This window comes from Oncorhynchus gorbuscha, linkage group LG02 (genome assembly GCF_021184085.1).
Source record: "Oncorhynchus gorbuscha isolate QuinsamMale2020 ecotype Even-year linkage group LG02, OgorEven_v1.0, whole genome shotgun sequence".
Classification (NCBI taxonomy): Eukaryota; Metazoa; Chordata; class Actinopteri; order Salmoniformes; family Salmonidae; genus Oncorhynchus; species Oncorhynchus gorbuscha.
The window spans coordinates 64778967-64800761 of NC_060174.1; the positions used below are offsets into that span (position 1 = coordinate 64778967).

Here is a 21795-nt window from a genome sequence, read left to right on the forward strand (position 1 = left end):
CTCACAATTCGTTGCCAGTGGCAGCCACGGGTCTCTCTCCGTTTGAGTGTAGTTTAGGTTACCAGCCACCTATCTTTCCCAGTACGGAGTCCGAGGTCACTGTTCCCTCCGCTCACGCTTTCATCCAGAGGTGCCGTCACGCATGGAGCAGAGCCCGTGAGACTCTTCTCCGGGTGGGGGCGCGCACCAAGGCTAAGGCCAATCGCCACCGGTCGAAGCCTCCGGTATACGTCGTTGGCCAAAGAGTGTGGCTTTCTACTAAGAACATTCCACTCCGATCCGTTTCGAACAAGCTTGCCCCCAAATTTATCGGCCCGTTCAAAGTCACCAGGATCATTAGTCCGGTGGCGGTCCGGCTCAAGCTTCCTCCGGCGTATAGGAGAATTCATCCTACCTTTCATGTGTCTAAAATAAAACCTGTGTTTCAGGCACGCATTAACCCGCCGGTTCCGGTTCCCCCGCCGCCACGACTTGTTGATGGGGAACCCACCTTTTCTGTCAATCGTATTTTGGACTCTAGAAGGAGGGGACGCGGATTCCAGTACCTGGTGGACTGGGAGGGTTACGGCCCGGAGGAGAGAAGTTGGGTGCCTGCTAGGGACATTCTGGATCACTCCCTTATCGATGATTTCAATCGACAGGTAAATTCGCCTGGGAACGCCAAGAGGCGTTCCTAGGGGAGGGAGGGGGCGGTATTGTCACGGTTCATGAATCCACTGCCTCCCTCTCTCTTTCTCTCTCTCTCTCTCTCTCTCTCTCTCTCTCTCTCTCTCTCTCTCTCTCTCTCTCTCTCTCTCCTCCCATGTTTGTGTGGGCGTGGTTCCCAATCTCGGCCTGATTGTCTGCGCCAGCTGGAACCACTTATCTTCCCTTTATATGTTCTGTAACTAGTGTTTCTTGTTGTCAGATCGTTGTTACTTCCCTGAGGTTGTGTCGTGTGTCCGTGCGTGTTACTTCCCTGAGATTGTGTCGTGTGTCCGTGCTTGTTACTTCCCTGAGGTTGTGTCGTGTGTCCGTGCGTGTTACTTCCCTGAGGTTGTGTCGTGTGTCCGTGCTTGTTACTTCCCTGAGGTTGTGTCGTGTGTCCGTGCTCATCTCTCGCCGCCCTTGTGTGGATTATCTGCTGTGCTCCTTCCTACCCATCCGGACACACTCCCCTGGATTTCTCAGCACGCTATCATCGGGAGATGCGCCCTAGTCCCTGGGTCAGATTCCGTCTGAGTACAGTCTGTCTGTCCTGTTGCTGCTGTAAACTGTATTCATTAAACCATCGTTGCTTGCATCTTGCATCCGCCTCTGTATTGTCACACACATATAACACACTGTGGCTGAGGAAAGGCACTACTCCCAATATAAGTGAAAAGTGGTTTAATTTGATTTTTGGCAGTAAAACGAGACTGTGAAAATGTGATGAAAAAAAAAGAATAATAATATTATTAAAAAAATAAATGTGAATCACATTTTTATTTAGCGTACCCCTGACGGCATTGCACGCACCCCTGTTTGGGAATATCTGGGCTAACATATTACAAGCTGTGCAATAATTTGGGACATGTAGCAAATCAAATCAAATCAAATTTATTTATATAGCCCTTCGTACATCAGCTGATATCTCAAAGTGCTGTACAGAAACCCAGCCTAAAACCCCAAACAGCAAACAATGCAGGTGTAAAAGCACGGTGGCTAGGAAAAACTCCCTAGAAAGGCCAAAACCTAGGAAGAAACCTAGAGAGGAACCGGGCTATGTGGGGTGGCCAGTCCTCTTCTGGCTGTGCCGGGTAGAGATTATAACAGAACATGACCAAGATGTTCAAATGTTCATAAATGACCAGCATGGTCAAATAATAAGGCAGAACAGTTGAAACTGGAGCAGCAGCACAGTCAGGTGGACTGGGGACAGCAAGGAGCCATCATGTCAGGTAGTCCTGGGGCACGGTCCTAGGGCTCAGGTCCTCCGAGAGAGAGAAAGAAAGAGAGAATTAGAGAGAGCATATGTGGGGTGGCCAGTCCTCTTCTGGCTGTGCCGGGTGGAGATTATAACAGAACGTGGCCAAGATGTTCAAATGTTCATAAATGACCAGCATGGTTGAATAATAGTAAGGCAGAACAGTTGAAACTGGAGCAGCAGCATGGCCAGGTGGACTGGGGACAGCAAGGAGTCATCATGTCAGGTAGTCCTGGGGCATGGTTCTAGGGCTCAGGTCCTCCAGGTGGACTGGGGACAGAGAGAAAGAAAGAGAGAAGAGAGAAAGAGAGAATTAGAGAAGAACGCACACTTAGATTTACACAGGACACCGAATAGGACAGGAGAAGTACTCCAGATAAACAAACTGACCCTAGCCCCCCGACACATAAACTACTGCAGCATAAATACTGGAGGCTGAGACAGGAGGGGTCAGGAGACACTGTGGCCCCATCCGAGGACACCCCGGACAGGGCCAAACAGGAAGGATATAACCCCACCCACTTTGCCAAAGCACAGCCCCCACACCACTAGAGGGAAATCTTCAACCACCAACTTACCATCCTGAGACAAGGCCGAGTATAGCCCACAAAGATCTCCGACACGGTACAACCCAAGGGGGGAACCCAGACAGGCCGACCACAACAGTGAATCAACCCACCCAGGTGACGCATCCCCCCCCAGGGACGGCACGACAGAGCCCCAGCAAGCCAGTGACTCAGCCCCCGTAACAGGGTTAGAGGCAGAGAATCCCAGTGGAAAAAGGGGAACCGGCCAGGCAGAGACAGCAAGGGCGGTTCGTTGCTCCAGAGCCTTTCCGTTCACCTTCCCACTCCTGGGCCAGACTACACTCAATCATATGACCCACTGAAGAGATGAGTCTTCAGTAAAGACTTAAAGGTTGAGACCGAGTTTGCGTCTCTGACATGGGTAGGCAGACCGTTCCATAAAAATGGAGCTCTATAGGAGAAAGCCCTGCCTCCAGCTGTTTGCTTAGAAATTCTAGGGACAATTAGGAGGCCTGCGTCTTGTGACCGTAGCGTACGTATAGGTATGTACGGCAGGACCAAATCAGAGAGGTAGGTAGGAGCAAGCCCATGTAATGCTTTGTAGGTTAGCAGTAAAACCTTGAAATCAGCCCTTGCTTTGACAGGAAGCCAGTGTAGAGAGGCTAGCACTGGAGTAATATGATCAAATTTTTTGGTTCTAGTCAGGATTCTAGCAGCCGTATTTAGCACTAACTGAAGTTTATTTAGTGCTTTATCCGGGTAGCCGGAAAATAGAGCATTGCAGTAGTCTAACCTAGAAGTGACAAAAGCATGGATTAATTTTTCTGCATCATTTTTGGACAGAAAGTTTCTGATTTTTGCAATGTTACGTAGATGGAAAAAAGCTGTCCTCGAAATGGTCTTGATATGTTCTTCAAAAGAGAGATCAGGGTCCAGAGTAACGCCGAGGTCCTTCACAGTTTTATTTGAGACGACTGTACAACCATTAAGATTAATTGTCAGATTCAACAGAAGATCTCTTTGTTTCTTGGGACCTAGAACAAGCATCTCTGTTTTGTCCGAGTTTAATAGTAGAAAGTTTGCAGCCATCCACTTCCTTATGTCTGAAACACATGCTTCTAGCGAGGGCAATTTTGGTGCTTCACCATGTTTCATTGAAATGTACAGCTGTGTGTCATCCGCATAGCAGTGAAAGTTTACATTATGTTTTCGAATAACATCCCCAAGAGGTAAAATATATAGTGAAAACAATAGTGGTCCTAAAACAGAACCTTGAGGAACACCGAAATGTACAGTTGATTTGTCAGAGGACAAACCATTCACAGAGACAAACTGATATCTTTCCGACAGATAAGACCTAAACCAGGCCAGAACATGTCCGTGTAGACCAATTTGGGTTTCCAATCTCTCCAAAAGAATGTGGTGATCGATGGTATCAAAAGCAGCACTAAGGTCTAGGAGCACGAGGACAGATGCAGAGCCTCGGTCCGATGCCATCAAAATGTCATTTACCACCTTCACAAGTGCCGTCTCAGTGCTATGATGGGGTCTAAAACCAGACTGAAGCATTTCGTATACATTGTTTGTCTTCAGGAAGGCAGTGAGTTGCTGCGCAACAGCCTTCTCTAAAATCTTTGAGAGGAATGGAAGATTCGATATAGGCCGATAGTTTTTTATATTTTCTGGGTCAAGGTTTGGCTTTTTCAAGAGAGGCTTTATTACTGCCACTTTTAGTGAGTTTGGTACACATCCAGTGGATAGAGAGCCGTTTATTATGTTCAACATAGGAGGGCCAAGCACAGGAAGCAGCTCTTTCAGTAGTTTAGTTGGAATAGGGTCCAGTATACAGCTTGAAGGTTTAGAGGCCATGATTATTTTCATCATTGTGTCAAGAGATATAGTACTAAAACACTTGAGCGTCTCTCTTGATCCTAGGTCCTGGCAGAGTTGTGCAGACTCAGGACAACTGAGGTTTGGAGGAATACGCAGGTTTAAAGAGGAGTCCGTAATTTGCTTTCTAATAATCATAATCTTTTCCTCAAAGAAGTTCATGAATTTATCACTGCTAAAGTGCAAGTCATCCTCTCTTGGGGAATGCTGCTTTTTAGTTAGCTTTGCCACAGTATCAAAAAGGAATTTCGGATTGTTCTTATTTTCCTCAATTAAGTTAGAAAAATAGGACGATCGAGCAGCAGTAAGGGCTCTTCGGTACTGCACGGTACCATCCTTCCAAGCTAGTCGGAAGACTTCCAGTTTGGTGTGGCGCCATTTCCGTTCCAATTTTCTGGAAGCTTGCTTCAGAGCTCGGGTATTTTCTGTGTACCATGGAGCTAGTTTCTTATGAGACATTTTTTTAGTTTTTAGGGGTGCAACTGCATCTAGGGTATTGCGCAAGGTTAAATTGAGATCCTCAGTTAGGTGGTTAACGGATTTTTGTCCTCTGGCGTCCTTGGGTAGGCAGAGGGAGTCTGGAAGGGCATCAAGGAATCTTTGTGTTGTCTGTGAATTTATAGCACGACTTTTGATGTTCCTTGGTTGGGGTCTGAGCAGATTATTTGTTGCAATTGCAAACGTAATAAAATGGTGGTCTGATAGTCCAGGATTATGAGGAAAAACATTAAGATCCACAACATTTATTCCATGGGACAAAACTAGGTCCAGCGTATGACTGTGAGAGTGAGTGGGTCCAGAGACATGTTGGACAAAACCCACTGAGTCGATGATGGCTCCAAAAGCCTTTTGGAGTGGGTCTGTGGACTTTTCCATGTGAATATTAAAGTCACCAAAGATTAGAATATTATCTGCAATGACTACAAGGTCTGATAGGAATTCAGGGAACTCAGTGAGAAACGCTGTATATGGCCCAGGAGGCCTGTAAACAGTAGCTATAAAAAGTGATTGAGTAGGCTGCATAGATTTCATGACTAGAAGCTCAAAAGACGAAAACGTCATTTTTTTTTTTTTTGTAAATTGAAATTTGCTATCGTAAATGTTAGCAACACCTCCGCCTTTGCGGATGCACGGGGGATATGGTCACTAGTGTAGCCAGGAGGTGAGGCCTCATTTAACACAGTAAATTCATCAGGCTTAAGCCATGTTTCAGTCAGGCCAATCACATCAAGATTATGATCAGTGATTAGTTCATTGACTATAATTGCCTTTGAAGTAAGGGATCTAACATTAAGTAGCCCTATTTTGAGATGTGAGGTATCATGATCTCTTTCAGTAATGACAGGAATGGAGGTGGTCTTTATCCTAGTGAGATTGCTAAGGCGAACACCGCCATGTTTAGTTTTGCCCAACCCAGGTCGAGGCACAGACACGGTCTCAATGGTGATAGCTGAGCTGACTACACTAACTATGCTAGTGGCAGACTCCACTATGCTGGCAGGCTGGCTAATAGCCTGCTGCCTGGCCTGCACCCTATTTCATTGTGGAGCTAGAGGAGTTAGAGCCCTGTCTATGTTGGCAGATAAGATGAGAGCACCCCTCCAGCTAGGATGGAGTCCGTCTCCTCAGCAGGTCAGGCTTGGTCCTGTTTGTGGGCGAGTCCCAGAAAGAGGGCCAATTATCTACAAATTCTATCTTTTGGGAGGGGCAGAAAACAGTTTTCAACCAGCGATTGAGTTGTGAGACTCTGCTGTAGAGCTCATCACTCCCCCTAACTGGGAGGGGGCCAGAGACAATTACTCGATGCCGACACATCTTTCTAGCTGATATGCACGCAGAAGCTATGTTGCGCTTGGTGATCTCTGACTGTTTCATCCTAACATCGTTGGTGCCGACGTGGATAACAATATCTCTATACTCTCTACACTCGCCAGTTTTAGCTTTAGCCAGCACCATCTTCAGATTAGCCTTAACGTCGGTAGCCCTGCCCCGGGTAAACAGTGTATGATCGCTGGATGATTCGCTTTAAGTCTAATACTGCGGGTAAAGGAGTCGCCAATGACTAGAGTTTTCAATTTGTCAGAGCTAATGGTGGGAAGCTTCATGGAATCGTCTCAGACCCCGTAACGGGAGGAGTAGAGACCAGAGAAGACTCGGCCTCTGACACCGACCCGCTGCTTAATGGGGAGAACCGGTTGAAAGTTTCTGTCTGCTGAATGAGCGACACCGGTTGAGCGTTCCTACAGCATTTCCTTCCAGAAACCGTGAGAAAGTTGTCCGGCTGCGGGGACTGTGCCAGGGGATTTATACTACTATCTGTACTTACTGGTGGCACAGACGCTGTTTCATCCTTTCCTACACTGAAATTACCCTTGCCTAACGATTGCGTCTGAAGCTGGGCTTGCAGTACAGCTATCCTCGCCGTAAGGCGAGCACAGCGGCTGCAATTAGAAGGCATCATGTTAATGTTACTACTTAGCTTCGGCTGTTGGAGGTCCTGACGAATCGTGTCCAGATAGTGTCCAGGTAATTAAAAAGTGAAACCCGTAAAGTTGTCAGGTAGCAAAAAAAATAGCCTATTCATTATGGAAGGCAAACCAAACGTAGCAGTTTAAATCTGGAGCCTGATGCATGGTTCACAATGACTGAACCGTTGTTGTCACAGTTCCATGACTAGTGAGGATTATTAGTGTAGATTTATAGTACTACTGTTCGACCCCTATTGTACACATCTCACCCCCACATCTCACCCAATATTTTATGGATTGAACAATTGAATATGGCAACTTTCAGGAAGATTCAAACCACTGTATTTTTTTATTCCCCAATATATTTAGCACATAAAGGCTCTCCAAACCTGTTTTTTTATTTATTATTTATAAAGACTTTCCTAACCCTAAATAATATACCACGTAGGAGGATTTTAAAATATAACAATTGGTGCTGAAAGGAGAGAAGATGTGTGTATTTACATGGCTGTCTTTAATTGAACTCTAATATTTTGAACCATCTGTCCATATATTCTAGTGATTCTGTCGAGAAAATGCTAATTAAAAGGTACAACAAATTTGAATGAATGTCTTTCGGAAAAATGTGCTGAAAACCCTATTGAATAAAAACTCCATGAGAAAATCTGTTGGCCAGCAAGTGGGAGGGTTTTCAGCTGAGAAGTGCATAGGAATGGCCTGCATAGGTAAAGGTCTTCGTAGAATGGTGGAGATAACCTGTCTGAATCGGGCCCTTAGTCAACTACTCCATGCCGTGGCAAGTCCTACACATTCCTAAGGAAAGGTGAGAAATAAAGGGATGTACTCGTCATGCCCTGATGAGGCAGGCACCAGATGGCAGACAAGCCAAGGTGTTGTTCTGGCCAATATCATTAATAGCCAGTGGTGATAAACCAGGTTAGTGTTATGCCAAAATAAGGGTTAAAGCCACATTAGGGTTAGAGTTGGTTAGTATTAGTGTTGTGGTTGAGGCTAGGATTAGGGATGTGGCCGTGAAGTTATTGTTTGGGTTTTGTTTGAGCTAGAGTTGAACTAAACCTAACTCTAACCCTCACCCTAGCTTCATATCCACATCCCGATTAAACCCTAACCCTATCCTCAAATACAACCCTAACCCTAACCTTAACCCTAACCCTAGCCATAACCCTAACGCTAGGGAGGGAGTCAAGTTCAACTTCCGACGCAGCACGATCTGGCTGTCAGTCTCCAGAGCCAAGAGCACCACGACATCCGGTCTATGGCTCATGCTGGGGTCTGTCGATGGCAGAACTTCAGTCCTGCAGCAGAGGGCACTAGAGCCACACATTCATGCCACATGGCCATCAGATCAGAGGGACATGGCCTGGGCTATGGAGCACTCAGTGTTCTTCTCTGTTTGATCTGTGTCTTGCGAGTCATGTGTTGTGGTGTATGAGTTGATCGTAATTATTCACAATAGTCCATGGCCTTAGAGGAGAAAACGTTACGAAGTGGATACAATCATGAAATTTGGTAGAAACATTCCCTCAGGACTATTAAAACATCCCAGAATGGGTGCCCATTTCAAAGGGAACACTGAAACGAGTTATCAAAAAAAATTGTAAATGGCTGCCATAATAGCTGGTATTTGACCATAAAAAAAACATTATGCAACAGATAAAAGCATGACATTTGGTACAAACATTCCTCAGATGATATGAAAACATTTAAGGGGTGTTCATTTCAATCCAGATCAAGGGGTTGGTGAGACAACCAACATCTTGATCTGCTGGCACTATCCAACCACCAAGTTGGTAAGATGGAAGAACAGCCCAGCAAGGAGGACAATGATGTCTATATCCACTGTTCAAATGATCGTGGTTTGTGCACACTTTTGAAGGGAATCTTAAAGATGAAGGCATACTCTTGTATCTGCCTCTTCATGGTCACATTCCACTATTGATGTCAGAGCACCCTTTTTGTGACCACAGACTAAATTGTAGCATATATCTCTTTACCATCTTCAAATTCATTGGCACACCTTCTGTGTCAACATTTTTAAAAGCTCCTGTTTGTTATTAGGATTTTCTGAGAAAGTCATAGAACTTACATGGAAGCTTGGTTGTCTTCCCAACTTTCTTTCAGATGCCTTTTCCTCACTTCTCTCTTGTTGAGTCTTGTAGATTCTCTTCTTTGTATGTGTCCCACTCAATATCAATTTTAGGGCACAGGTGGGTAGGAATCTACAATGATCAGGCCTAGCATATCCGATTTTTCGCTTGGAAGGTGGAAAAACAAATATAGGTTCCCATTTTTAAGCAGTGGTACATTATTCATCTTAATGTTCTGATGGATAGATGTGTTCCTATCCACAATTACTTCCTTGAGCTTTGTTTTATAGTGAGAAGTGCCTAGTTTCTCAAGCAATTAATATTACGGACTCTATTTTCGTCTGGCGTTAAGGCAGAGCTAGTGTCAAACGCAAGTTAGTTTGCAATTTCGTCAAGTAAAGACTGTCGCACTGACATCTTCCAGGCCTAACGCCAGGTTCGGTAATTTACTTGTCTAACATCAGCATGCTTGCGCTCAGATGGGAGGGGTGGAAATATGAGGCGTGTCCTTAACATGATTCAAAGTGCTAATTTCAGGCAACGCTGGTAGGGATATTTAAGACCAACCAAAAATTGTTTTTAGTGGTGACGCAGTTGGTTATTGCATGGATTTTGACAGTGGAAACGCAGCCTTTCAGCCGTTACGCACACTGCCCATAGAACAAGATGTGATTTGGTGCCTGTATACTTCGTAGAAACATAGACCCCCCCCCCCCCCTGCTCAATGAAGCGTTTTTTCTTCTTGTCCAGTCTAATGTAGCTAACCAAGTACAGTAGGATAGTCAAGACCGTCAATAAAGGGTTTGGCTCATGAGACTGCTTGGAAATAAATCTTAATCACCAAAGGTTTATTAAAATATGAAATTTGAGAGGAGCAAAACAGTGAGCTGACATTCCCTTTTTATCTATGCATTGTAGGCAGGCGTACATTATTTTAGCCATGCTTTGGACGTGAGTAAAACTCCCTCCATGATGTAGGCTACATGTGTCCATGACCATCATGAAACGAGAGATGAGAACCTCTGTGAATAAATCAAATCACATTCTATTTGTCACGTGCCCCCGAATACAACAGGTGTGTAGACCTTACCGTGAAATGCTTACTTACAAGCCTTTAACCAACCATGCAGTTTTAAGAAAATAGAGTTAATCAAATATTTACTAAATAAACTAAAGTAAAAAAAAATGAAAAGTGACTCAATAAAATAACAATAATGAGGGTGAACCTCGTATTTAGAAGTTATTTTCCTGTAGTAATTGTTTGTTTTCCGTTTTATATTTGTAAAACTAAGCCCTCTGTTAGCCACCCTTTCCCGAGGCCTACTATAAGGAAGGCTGGCTCAACAGCGTTGCGTTGTGTCTTTTTTTATGCTGGAGATGTTATGATATCATTACATTTAAAAAACAAAACAGATTGCTTGTTTTTCATTGAGTTGAATTAATTACTACTTACAAACGTATTAGAATGATTCACTGTCCAATGCCACTTCTGGAGAAGTGGGAATGCAATCTGTAAAATGGTTCCAATATGTATATAAAATATATTTGGGAGCAGTATAACGGTGAGTGGATATTCTCTTTATATTGGATCTTTGTCCAGCTACTGTGAAAAGTTTGGATGTGTGTAAAACCCTCCATGGTTTGCGTTGTTTTGACATTTTTTGCCAACAGGAAGCCCATAAGTATGGTGCCTGTAAGTGTTACTGTAGACAAGGCCTATTTAAAATAAGTTGATTTGATCGGACCAAAGCGCGTGACACATAGACTATAAATACAGAACTTAAAGCAACCACATATATAGCCATGGGGCACCTTTTGATTGGCCAGTGAGGAGCCAAGCCTCGACACACCCACAACTTGTTTATTCATCAAAACCCAGCCCTTTCACGCCAACGCAGCAACTGAGCTGATACCTGTGGTTGTGAAAATAGCAAAAATATTTCTGACACATCCCCCAAACCTATAGCGCTACCGTCATCGCTTAGATGAATCATAGCGTTAGGTTTGTTAAAATGGAGCTTTCTATATTGACTGTTGTTAGCCATGGTCTCAATAAATTAGCTGCATAATGTAACTCCTAGGGTGTTGCCAATTTTTAAGCTTGATAACATGATGTTTTTAAGGTGATTCATGTAGTAGTTCAACAAAATTATGACATATAATGCCAGCTAGCCTACTTCAGCAGTACTGTATAATTTGAATCATTTTAGTCAATAAGATTCTTGCTACGTAAGCTTAACTTTCTGAACATTCGAGACGTGTAGTCCACTTGTCATTCCAATCTCCTTTGCATTAGCGTAGCCTCTTCTGTAGCCTGTCAACTATGTGTCTGTCTATCCCTGTTCTCTCCTCTCTGCACAGACCATACAAACGCTCCACACCGCGTGGCCGCGGCCACCCTAATCTGGTGGTCCCAGCGCGCACGACCCACGTGGAGTTCCAGGTCTCCGGTAGCCTCTGGAACTGCCGATCTGCGGCCAACAAGGCAGAGTTCACCACTACCTTGTATCCTTTTCCCTCTCGCTCTCATCCAACACCTCCCACACTGCCCCTACTCGGATGGTATCGCGCCGTCCCAACCTTCGCTCTCTCTCCCCCGCTACTCTCTCCTCTTCCATCCTATCATCTCTTCCCTCTGCTCAAACCTTCTCCAACCTATCTCCTGATTCTGCCTCCTCAACCCTCCTCTCCTCCCTCTCTGCATCCTTTGACTCTCTATGTCCCCTATCCTCCAGGCCGGCTCGGTCCTCCCCTCCCGCTCCGTGGCTCGATGACTCATTGCGAGCTCACAGAACAGGGCTCCGGGCAGCCGAGCGGAAATGGAGGGAAACTCGCCTCCCTGCGGACCTGGCATCCTTTCACTCCCTCCTCTCTACATTTTCCTCCTCTGTCTCTGCTGCTAAAGCCACGTTCTACCACTCTAAATTCCAAGCATCTGCCTCTAACCCTAGGAAGCTCTTTGCCACCTTCTCCTCCCTCCTGAATCCCCCCCCCCCCTTCCTCCCTCTCTGCAGATGACTTCGTCAACCATTTTGAAAAGAAGGTCGACGACATCCGATCCTCGTTTGCTAAGTCAAACGACACCGCTGGTTCTGCTCACACTGCCCTACCCTGTGCTCTGACCTCTTTCTCCCTCTCTCTCCAGATGAAATCTCGCGTCTTGTGACGGCCGGCCGCCCAACAACCTGCCCGCTTGACCCTATCCCCTCCTCTCTTCTCCAGACCATTTCCGGAGACCTTCTCCCTTACCTCACCTCGCTCATCAACTCATCCCTGACCGCTGGCTACGTCCCTTCCGTCTTCAAGAGAGCGAGAGTTGCACCCCTTCTGAAAAAACCTACACTCGATCCCTCCGATGTCAACAACTACAGACCAGTATCCCTTCTTTCTTTTCTCTCCAAAACTCTTGAACGTGCCGTCCTTGGCCAGCTCTCCCGCTATCTCTCTCTGAATGACCTTCTTGATCCAAATCAGTCAGGTTTCAAGACTAGTCATTCAACTGAGACTGCTCTCCTCTGTATCACGGAGGCGCTCCGCACTGCTAAAGCTAACTCTCTCTCCTCTGCTCTCATCCTTCTAGATCTATCGGCTGCCTTCGATACTGTGAACCATCAGATCCTCCTCTCCACCCTCTCCGAGTTGGGCATCTCCGGCGCGGCCCACGCTTGGATTGCGTCCTACCTGACAGGTCGCTCCTACCAGGTGGCGTGGCGAGAATCTGTCTCCTCACCACGCGCTCTCACCACTGGTGTCCCCCAGGGCTCTGTTCTAGGCCCTCTCCTATTCTCGCTATACACCAAGTCACTTGGCTCTGTCATAACCTCACATGGTCTCTCCTATCATTGCTATGCAGACGACACACAACTAATCTTCTCCTTTCCCCCTTCTGATGACCAGGTGGAGATTCGCATCTCTGCATGTCTGGCAGACATATCAGTGTGGATGACGGATCACCACCTCAAGCTGAACCTCGGCAAGACGGAGCTGCTCTTCCTCCCGGGGAAGGACTGCCGGTTCCATGATCTCGCCATCACGGTTGACAACTCCATTGTGTCCTCCTCCCAGAGCGCTAAGAACCTTGGCGTGATCCTGGACAACACCCTGTCGTTCTCAACTAACATCAAGGCGGTGGCCCGTTCCTGTAGGTTCATGCTCTACAACATCCGCAGAGTACGACCCTGCCTCACACAGGAAGCGGCGCAGGTCCTAATCCAGGTACTTGTCATCTCCCGTCTGGATTACTGCAACTCGCTGTTGGCTGGGCTCCCTGCCTGTGCCATTAAACCCCTACAACTCATCCAGAACGCCGCAGCCCGTCTGGTGTTCAACCTTCCCAAGTTCTCTCACGTCACCCCGCTCCTCCGCTCTCTCCACTGGCTTCCAGTTGAAGCTCGCATCCGCTACAAGACCATGGTGCTTGCCTACGGAGCTGTGAGGGGAACGGCACCTCAGTACCTCCAGGCTCTGATCAGGCCCTACACCCAAACAAGGGCACTGCGTTCATCCACCTCTGGCCTGCTCGCCTCCCTACCACTGAGGAAGTACAGCTCCCGCTCAGCCCAGTCAAACTGTTCGCTGCTCTGGCCCCCAATGGTGGAACAAACTCCCTCACGACGCCAGGACAGCGGAGTCAATCACCACCTTCCGGAGACACCTGAAACCCCACCTCTTTAAGGAATACCTAGGATAGGATAAGTAATCCCTCTCACCCCCCCCTTTAAGATTTAGATGCACTATTGTAAAGTGACTGTTCCACTGGATGTCATAAGGTGAATGCACCAATTTGTAAGTCGCTCTGGATAAGAGTGTCTGCTAAATGACTTAAATGTAATGTAAATGTAAAATATAATGGCATATTGTTGAAGACTGGTCCACTACTCACAAATACACAATATTTTGATTATATAAGGCAAAAATTCAAGAGCAAAAAAAAATCTGATTCTATATTGGCGGCCATATTGGATTAAGTAAAAAAGGAAATTGGGGTGCCATGCCCCAATTTTTCATCACCCCTTCAAATATCAGGTAATACATCTCAAAGATAATCTCTACCAAATTTGACGCTTGAAAAACACCATGTTATCAAGTAAAAAAATTGCCATCACATCCTAGGAGTTAATTTATTGAGAACACGGGTAATTTACTCTGAATATAACCTAAAACTGGGGGTGGTTGTTCTAACAGGCTTTTACCCTAACGGTTTCATATCAAGGTGACATTAGAAAATTGCAGCGTAATGTAAAAGCCAATGTTAGAATGACCATCTCCAGTTTAAGGTCACATTCAGAGTAAATTACACAATTGCCCCAACATTTGGGCACCCCTTCTAATATCAATGAATACATCCCAAAGAAAAGCTCTACCAAATGTCACGCTTGTATCCGCTGCGTAACAGTTTAAGTACTTTTTGATGCTACCCACTGGGCACACACAGTTTCCATGTAATTTCAGTGAAATTACACTGAACAAAAATATAAAGGCACCATGTAAAGTGTCGGTCCCATGTTTCATGAGCTGAAATAAAAGATCACCAAAATGTCCATATGCACAAAAGCTTATTTATCAAAACAAAATTGCACAAATTCGTTGAAATCCCTGTTAGTGAGCATTTTTCCTTTGCCAAGATAATCCATCCAACATTACACAGGTGCAGCTTGTGCAGGGCATCTTGTGCAGGGGATAATACAAGGCCACTCTAAAATGTGTGGTTTTGTCACGCACCACAATGCAACAGATGTCTGAAATTTTGAGGGAGAGAGAATTTAGCTGATTTTTTTATTTAATGTTAATTTCTTTACAATAAACCGTCTCCAAAGTCGTTTCAGAGAATTTGGGAAAACGTCCAACCGGCCTCACAACCGCAGACCACGTGGCCCATTGTCGTGCCGTTCATCCGCCGCCAGCACCTCATGTTTCAGCATGATAATGCACGGCCCCATGTCACAAGGATCTGTACACAATTCCTGGAAGCTGAAAATGTCAGAGTTCTTCCATGGCCTGCATACTCACCAGACATGTGACCCGATGAACATGTTTGGGATGCTCTGGATCAACGTGTACGACTGCATGTTCCAGTTCCAGCAAAATCGTAGAAATTGTTGCATGTTGCGTTTATATTTTTGTTCAGTGGGTAAGGCCCTGAACTAGAAGGATACTTGTAATGCCTTGTGTGGATTTATTATTGTGTGGATGTATTATATTTTCATGTAGGCTACTTGTTTACAGAAAGAACAAATGTAAAGGGGGTGACAGCATTCACCAGGGAAACAGACAAAGCAGATCGTGTTTTCATGTAATCAAATTTATTTGTTGTTGATTATTTTTTTACATGACAGCAATGTTCACAAAAATGATAGCTTTGTATTTTAATTTCACTCAGTTTTGATCTTTACATTGTACAGTTGTGTAAGGATCATAAAAAACCCAATCGACCTCAATATTGGTACAATGTAGTCCACTCGTGGGATTTAAAAAGCATGCAATCTGACTTAAAAAGGTTTCATTTTACAAAGATAAAGTTATTTTTTGGAGACAAAACTCACATATGAGAAACTAAAGGAACATACAGCAAGCCACAGGTCTAATTCTATCATTTTGCAAACTATCCTCTAAACTACGGAAAGTTTGTTTCTTTTCCTTCTAAAGTCGATAACAGTAGAAATATCCACGAGCAAAAGGAATTTCTCGCAAAATGAATATTGATGGAAACAAAGGCAAAAAAAGAGGGCCTGACAGAGAATCGTACACACGGACAACTCAACCAGCAAATGAGATGATCTGACAATCATGATTGTTTTTTGTTTACAGGAACGTGAACTATAAGAAGGCAGTTTGGGCCATCTGTTGACTAATGTGCTATACATATTCAGTGTTTATCAGTCATTGTGATCAGTGACGATGCTCAGTAATGACCACAGATGAATAGCTCTATGATCCGCGGCTGACAGGGGATGACTTATGGCTGTTAAGTCTGTTGTTGACTAGCCTTCTACGGTAAACCGCCCTTCGAGTTGTTACAAATAATACACGAGAACAACGTTCGTTTCTTAGCTACATTATCGAACAAATGTAACTGTTTTATCAATCTGTTTATTATTGTTGAGTAATATTGTAGTGAGGAACATTTCTTTACAACCCCATTGATGATAGTATTGGTTATTCATGAAAGCATCACCCCTGCATACAGTATTGTATAAAGGTTTGAATGGTCTCTTAAATGGACTCTATTTGGGGATTCCTAGCACCATGGTAGAATGTTGAGTCTGGTAAGATAATATTTTACAGATATGTCCAAAAGCCCTGTCCAATTCAAATCAACTTTGTCATATGGTGTACAGTATGTCTGTGTATGAGTGTGTGTGTGTTTGTGTGTGTGCAAGCATGTGTGTATTTTGTTTATTTTTTACTATTCTACACATTGTAGAATAATAGTGAAGACGTCAACAATATGAAATAACACTTATAGAATAATGTAGTAACCAAAGAATTGTTAAACAGATATATTTTATATTTGTGATTCTTCAAAGTAGCCACCCTTTGCCTTGATGACAGATTCGCACACTCTTGGCATTCTCTCAACCAGCTTCATGAGGTAGTCACCTGGAATGCATTTCAATTAACAGGTGTGCCTTGTTATTAAAAGATCATTTGTTGAATTTCTTTCCTTCTTAATGCATTTGAGCCAATCAGTTGTGTTGTGAAAAGGTAGGGGTGGTATACAGAAGATAGCCCTATTTCGTAAAAGACCAAGTCCATTTATGGCAAGAACAGCTCAAATAAACCAAGAGAAATGACAGTCCATCATGACATGAAGGTCAGTCAATACAGAAAATGTCAAGAACTTTGAAAGTTTCTTCAAGTGCATTTGCAAAAACCATCAAGTGTTAGGATGAAACTGGCTCTCATGAGGACTGCCACAGGAAAGGAAGACCCAGAGTTACCTCTGCTGCAGATGATAAGTTCATTAGAGCTACCAGCCTCAGAAATGAGTCCTGATGAGTCCAATTTGAGATTATTGGTTCCAACCACCATGTCTTTGTGAGACGCAGAGTAGGTGAACAGATGATCTCCGCATGTGTGGTTCCCACCGTGAAGCATGGAGGAGGTGTGGAGGTGCTTTGCTGGTGACACTGTCTGTGATTGATTTAGAATTCAAGGCACACTTAACCAGCATGGCTACCACAGCATTCTGCAGTGATACACCATCTCATCTGGTTTGCGCTTAGTGGAACTATCATTTGTTTTTCTACAGGACAATGACCCAACACACCTCCAGGCGGTGTAAGGGCTTTTTGACCAAGAAGGAGAGTGATAGAGTGATGCATCAGATGACCTGGCCTCCACAATCACCTGAACTCAACCCAATTGAGATGGTTTGGGATGAGTTAGACCGCAGAGTGAAGGAAAATCAGCCAACTAGTGCTCAGCATATGTGGAAACTCCTTCAAGACTTTTGGAAAAGTATTCCAGGTGAAGCTGGTTGAGAGAATGCCAAGAGTGTGCAAAGCTGTCATCAAGGCAAAGGGTGGCTACTTTGAAGAATCTAAAATATATTTGGATTTGTTGAACACTTTTTGGGTTACCAAATGATTCCATATGTGTTATTTCAAAGTTTTGATGTCCTCACTATTATTCTACAATGTAAAAAATAGTTAAAAAATAAAGAAAAATCCTTGAATGAGCAGGTGTGTCCAAACATTTTATTTGTACTGTATGTTGAGAGTGTGCGCATGATTGCATAAGGTAGTCATTAGGGTTGACCATCTCTGCGGGTGTGCTGGGGTTTATGAGGACCAATTGGTTTTTGCACCAAGTTAGAGGAATGCCTGAGTTTATATACAGTAACTGTCATATCCAAGTGGATGAATTACATGCATCTGAATTGAATAGTGTAAGGTACACAGTTATTGTGGATGTATTTAACTTGTACAGGTTAAGTACATGTGTTGATAAATGCTTTTTCTTAGGATTGTCTTACTGCAGTTTTAGGGCTCTATTCAATCCGTATGGCGGAAGTTCAGCTTTACAGCGTGATTGAAATTTAAAGGCAATGTTCCCGCGTTCGCGGAGACTGTATTCACGGTGAACGCAGTCTGTAACTCCTCAGCGATCCAGACATAAAAGAGCCCTTAGTTGCACTTGCATTCAAATCTTGGTAAATCATGACTAACATTTAAGATATACTGTAGTAAATTATATGATGGATTTAGACACCTTTTGTCTGTCTATAGATGTATTTACTACTTGAAAATCATTGACATGCTATTCTGTCTTTATGACTTGTCTTGGACACATGCGCTTTGGTGAGACAGAATGTCTTCCAGACGTCTGGTTAGGTTTTACCAGAGGAAACAGTACAGAACAGCAGTAGCAGTGGTTCAGTGCTTGGCAGTAGCTTCGGCAGGTCTACTAAAGTGCCACTGTCTCAGCTGCATTGAAAGCAGTGTAAACGTGGGGAGCAGTCCCCAGTTGTGTACAGTGCAATTCATTTCCCAGACACCCCCTGTTTAAACTGGAGATTAACGTTTACTGTTGAGAGAGACTCCCGGTTACCATGGTGATTGAGACGGCCAAAATGGTGATCATGAACAGAATAGTAATACCATTGCTTTTCACACAGCGTCTGCTCTTTTCTACCTCTTAACGTCTCATCCAGACTTCCCCCTACCATGAACACACATGCGCAAACACGCATGCGGACACACACATGCACGCGCGCGCGCACTTGCGCACACACACGCACAGAATAAAACACACTCACATGGACACTGTCAAATACATCCCCAAAACCTGTACCAAGGGACATAGGTATAGGATAGGGCTTGTATTGTGTTACCATGGTAACGCATCGCAGTTGTTTCCTTGCTATTTTTAAAGGGTGATATGATCACTTAAAATCCCTTTCTAAATTCACCGACGGTTGCAACACAGACCACGCCTAGTAATGATCAAAAACAGACTGGAGATGGACTGTGATTGTGACTTCATCATGATGAGATTCATGGATGTGAATATGGATTGGTGCTGTGTGTATGTATGGCAGTGCTGTGGCTAAAACAATGAGACAGAAATGTAAAATTGTGTTGCTCAGTTAAGACGGAGCGAACAGCCATCATTTGAGTACAGCCAGAACGGGAGGTGGAACACAACTCTTTTAATTGCAAAAGGGAATTGGTTAATACAGAGAGTGAAGCACTGAAACAAGCCACTGTGACATTGCAAAAAACACCATTAAAGAGGACGTTGTACATTTCCCAGTAACCCAATTCATTCCATCAAGAGATTCATTCAGAGAGAACATAAAAAGAGTATGTCTGCACTATGATATAGTTACCCTGGCATTCTATCAAAAACAATGTATGAGAGATCACACTGCGCTGATGGCAGCTCCACAATTCAAGACATTTAAAAATGCTCTACAAACAGTATGTTAACAAAGAGGCCATGTCTTAGTTTTCCTGTTTGTTTTGTTTTTAAAAATCTTTTTTATTTATTTATCAAAAGACGGCAATCAAAAAAAAAGAGGCACCACTGGAGGTGAGAGTTTGGCCCACACCTCCTGTAATTATAGGGTGGTGGCAGCATCACACAAAACAACCGACTGACACTGTTCATGTTAAACTGTAGAAAATCTGGGGCAAAGAGACAAGATATTGAACAGCTGGTGAGATAAAGTAGAACTGAATTCTCCAGAAGAGACTTTTATTTGACAAAGTGTTGATTCCCAGAAGATGTAAAAGTGGACATGCAGCTGTAGTGCTGACATCACAGTGACATCACTCCCTGCAGATGGCGGGTGTAAGTAGTCGAGTGTGTTGTGCTGCTCATTTGGGTCAGATTTGGGTCAGGTCCAGAAAGAGGTTCACACTGGATCACTTTACATACGTAAATACTTTACATACGTAATACTTTACATACGTAAATACTTTACATACGTAATACTTTACATACGTAATACTTTACATATGTAATACTTGGTCTAGTATTTCACACTGTTCTTTGGGACGACTGCCACAGAAAAATGTCCATATGCCTGCACTATAACACAATGATGTGTTAATCAGATTTCGCCGGACATCCTCTCTAGGAACAGGACGTTACTATAACCATTCATGTGTGACTCGTCAAGAAAAGGAAGAATGTTTTAGACATATATATTACTTCATTTTTTTTAATAATACTTTTTTTTTCTTCGAACAAACAATTCAATTTCATCTTATCTAAACTTTTGTATTCAACCAATAAGCACTAAGAAAAAAGATTTAGCCATGCAAAATGTGAGAAGCTCTACTCTATTGTTTTCTGTGCTGGTGAAAATCTATTTACCCTACATGGACATGGTCTGGTTAGAATGGTCTCATGGGAGGCCCCAGTAACAAACAGACAGTAGAGAGTACAATAGCAGACAGGTATGTCTCCACTGGGGGAACGACAGATGATCTACATTTTAGATTTCCACTTTGCTTGATACAATATATACTTTGGCTTTGACATATTGTTTTATTGTCATGATCATTTATTCTAAACTTGCCTCAATATAAGTACACCTGGCTGTATCACATCTCCATTGAAGTCTCCATCGTAGAATCAGTCACAAAAAGGAGTTCAAATAATCATCACCAAAATACATTTAAGAATCGTAAACCGTTATTAAATTTTTTAAAAGGACGTGCTTGTTTGTTTTAAAAAGGGCAATTTTTTTCTGGCTTTGGTTGGTTTGTACACGCTAGTATAACTTACCCCAGTAACCCTACTCTACATGCCCACGGTTTCAAAGCCGCTTGGCTCCACTGTGCCTTGCAGTTTTTGAAGACCTCATAGATAGACGATGCACAGAAAACATGTTATGTTGACTCAACGTTTGGCAGGCGATGTATTGACGCTTTGTGAAAGCATAGTTATGAATGTTAGGCATTAGCTGGGATGTTGCAATGGCTATACACAGTATTTACAGTAGATGAAAAGGAGGACATTCACCTCTCACGGCTAAAGCGCCTTCCCCTAAAAATGTTCTCGTTACTTTTAACAGCTTGAACCATAGCACAGAAAGAGAGAGGACAAAGAGGGACATTATGAGCAAAACGTGACTACTGACTACTACACCCCAGAGAAATAGTCCATTTGCTGCTTGGAATTGTGCACTTGAATTGGGAAAATCGTAGAAATGTGAGATTTGCCCTATATCAGAATGCATGGTTTTCAACTGGGGAAAAAAGTTACATTGTGGGAACAGCAACAACAACAAGCATCGCTTGTTAGTAAATGATGTGCCCCTTCTGAGAGCATAAGAGTAAACCCTGGACTTTCACACAATAGAAGGACTTGGCGAATTTGTTAGATGCAGTAATTCGTACATCATTGTCGTATACGCCCAGCATATACATTCTTAAAAACATAGGATATAAAAAACAAGATCTAGTGGTGAATTCTCAAGCAGCAAAAGGTGGAACAGCCGTGGTGGCCAAGGTCAGGTAGACATAGCACGTGGCACCAGGGAGAGATCAAATGGAGAAGTCCTCCCGGATAGTACACTAGAGGACACTGGCCGTCAGTGAAGGTGGAGAGCACCAGAGATACCTCCGAGTGGCAGGCCAGGGGGAGACGGGTAGGCAGGCAGCAGCTGACAGACAGGAGGCTCTACATGGATTCCCCAAGAGAATCATCATCATCCAGAGATAGGGGCAGGTAGAGATCCTACAGGGAAAAACATGGAGGATCATAATCTGAATGAGCTAGGGGACACATCCTCTTCAATGAGTTCGGAGCTAAGCTATTGGGCTTGTAGGTGCAGTTTGAGAGAGGGGAAAGAGAGAGGGAGGGATAGGTAGTGGTATTTAGGTAGTGGAGTGAATGGGGTA

At 43.9% G+C, this 21795-nt stretch overlaps 1 protein-coding gene across 3 annotated transcripts in view; it reads right to left on the bottom strand.

The window, feature by feature from the left end:
* Nucleotides 1-19071: 19071 nt before the first annotated feature.
* Nucleotides 19072-21795, bottom strand: part of LOC124007223 (neuronal migration protein doublecortin-like) — a 90822-nt gene continuing 88098 nt past the window's right edge. For all 3 annotated transcript variants that reach the window (XM_046317648.1, XM_046317639.1, XM_046317630.1), the window contains one exon: nt 19072-21631. In XM_046317648.1, coding sequence (XP_046173604.1) covers nt 21575-21631 — 57 coding nt within the window. In that variant the 3' untranslated portion in view covers nt 19072-21574. The remainder of the gene's footprint in view (nt 21632-21795) is intronic.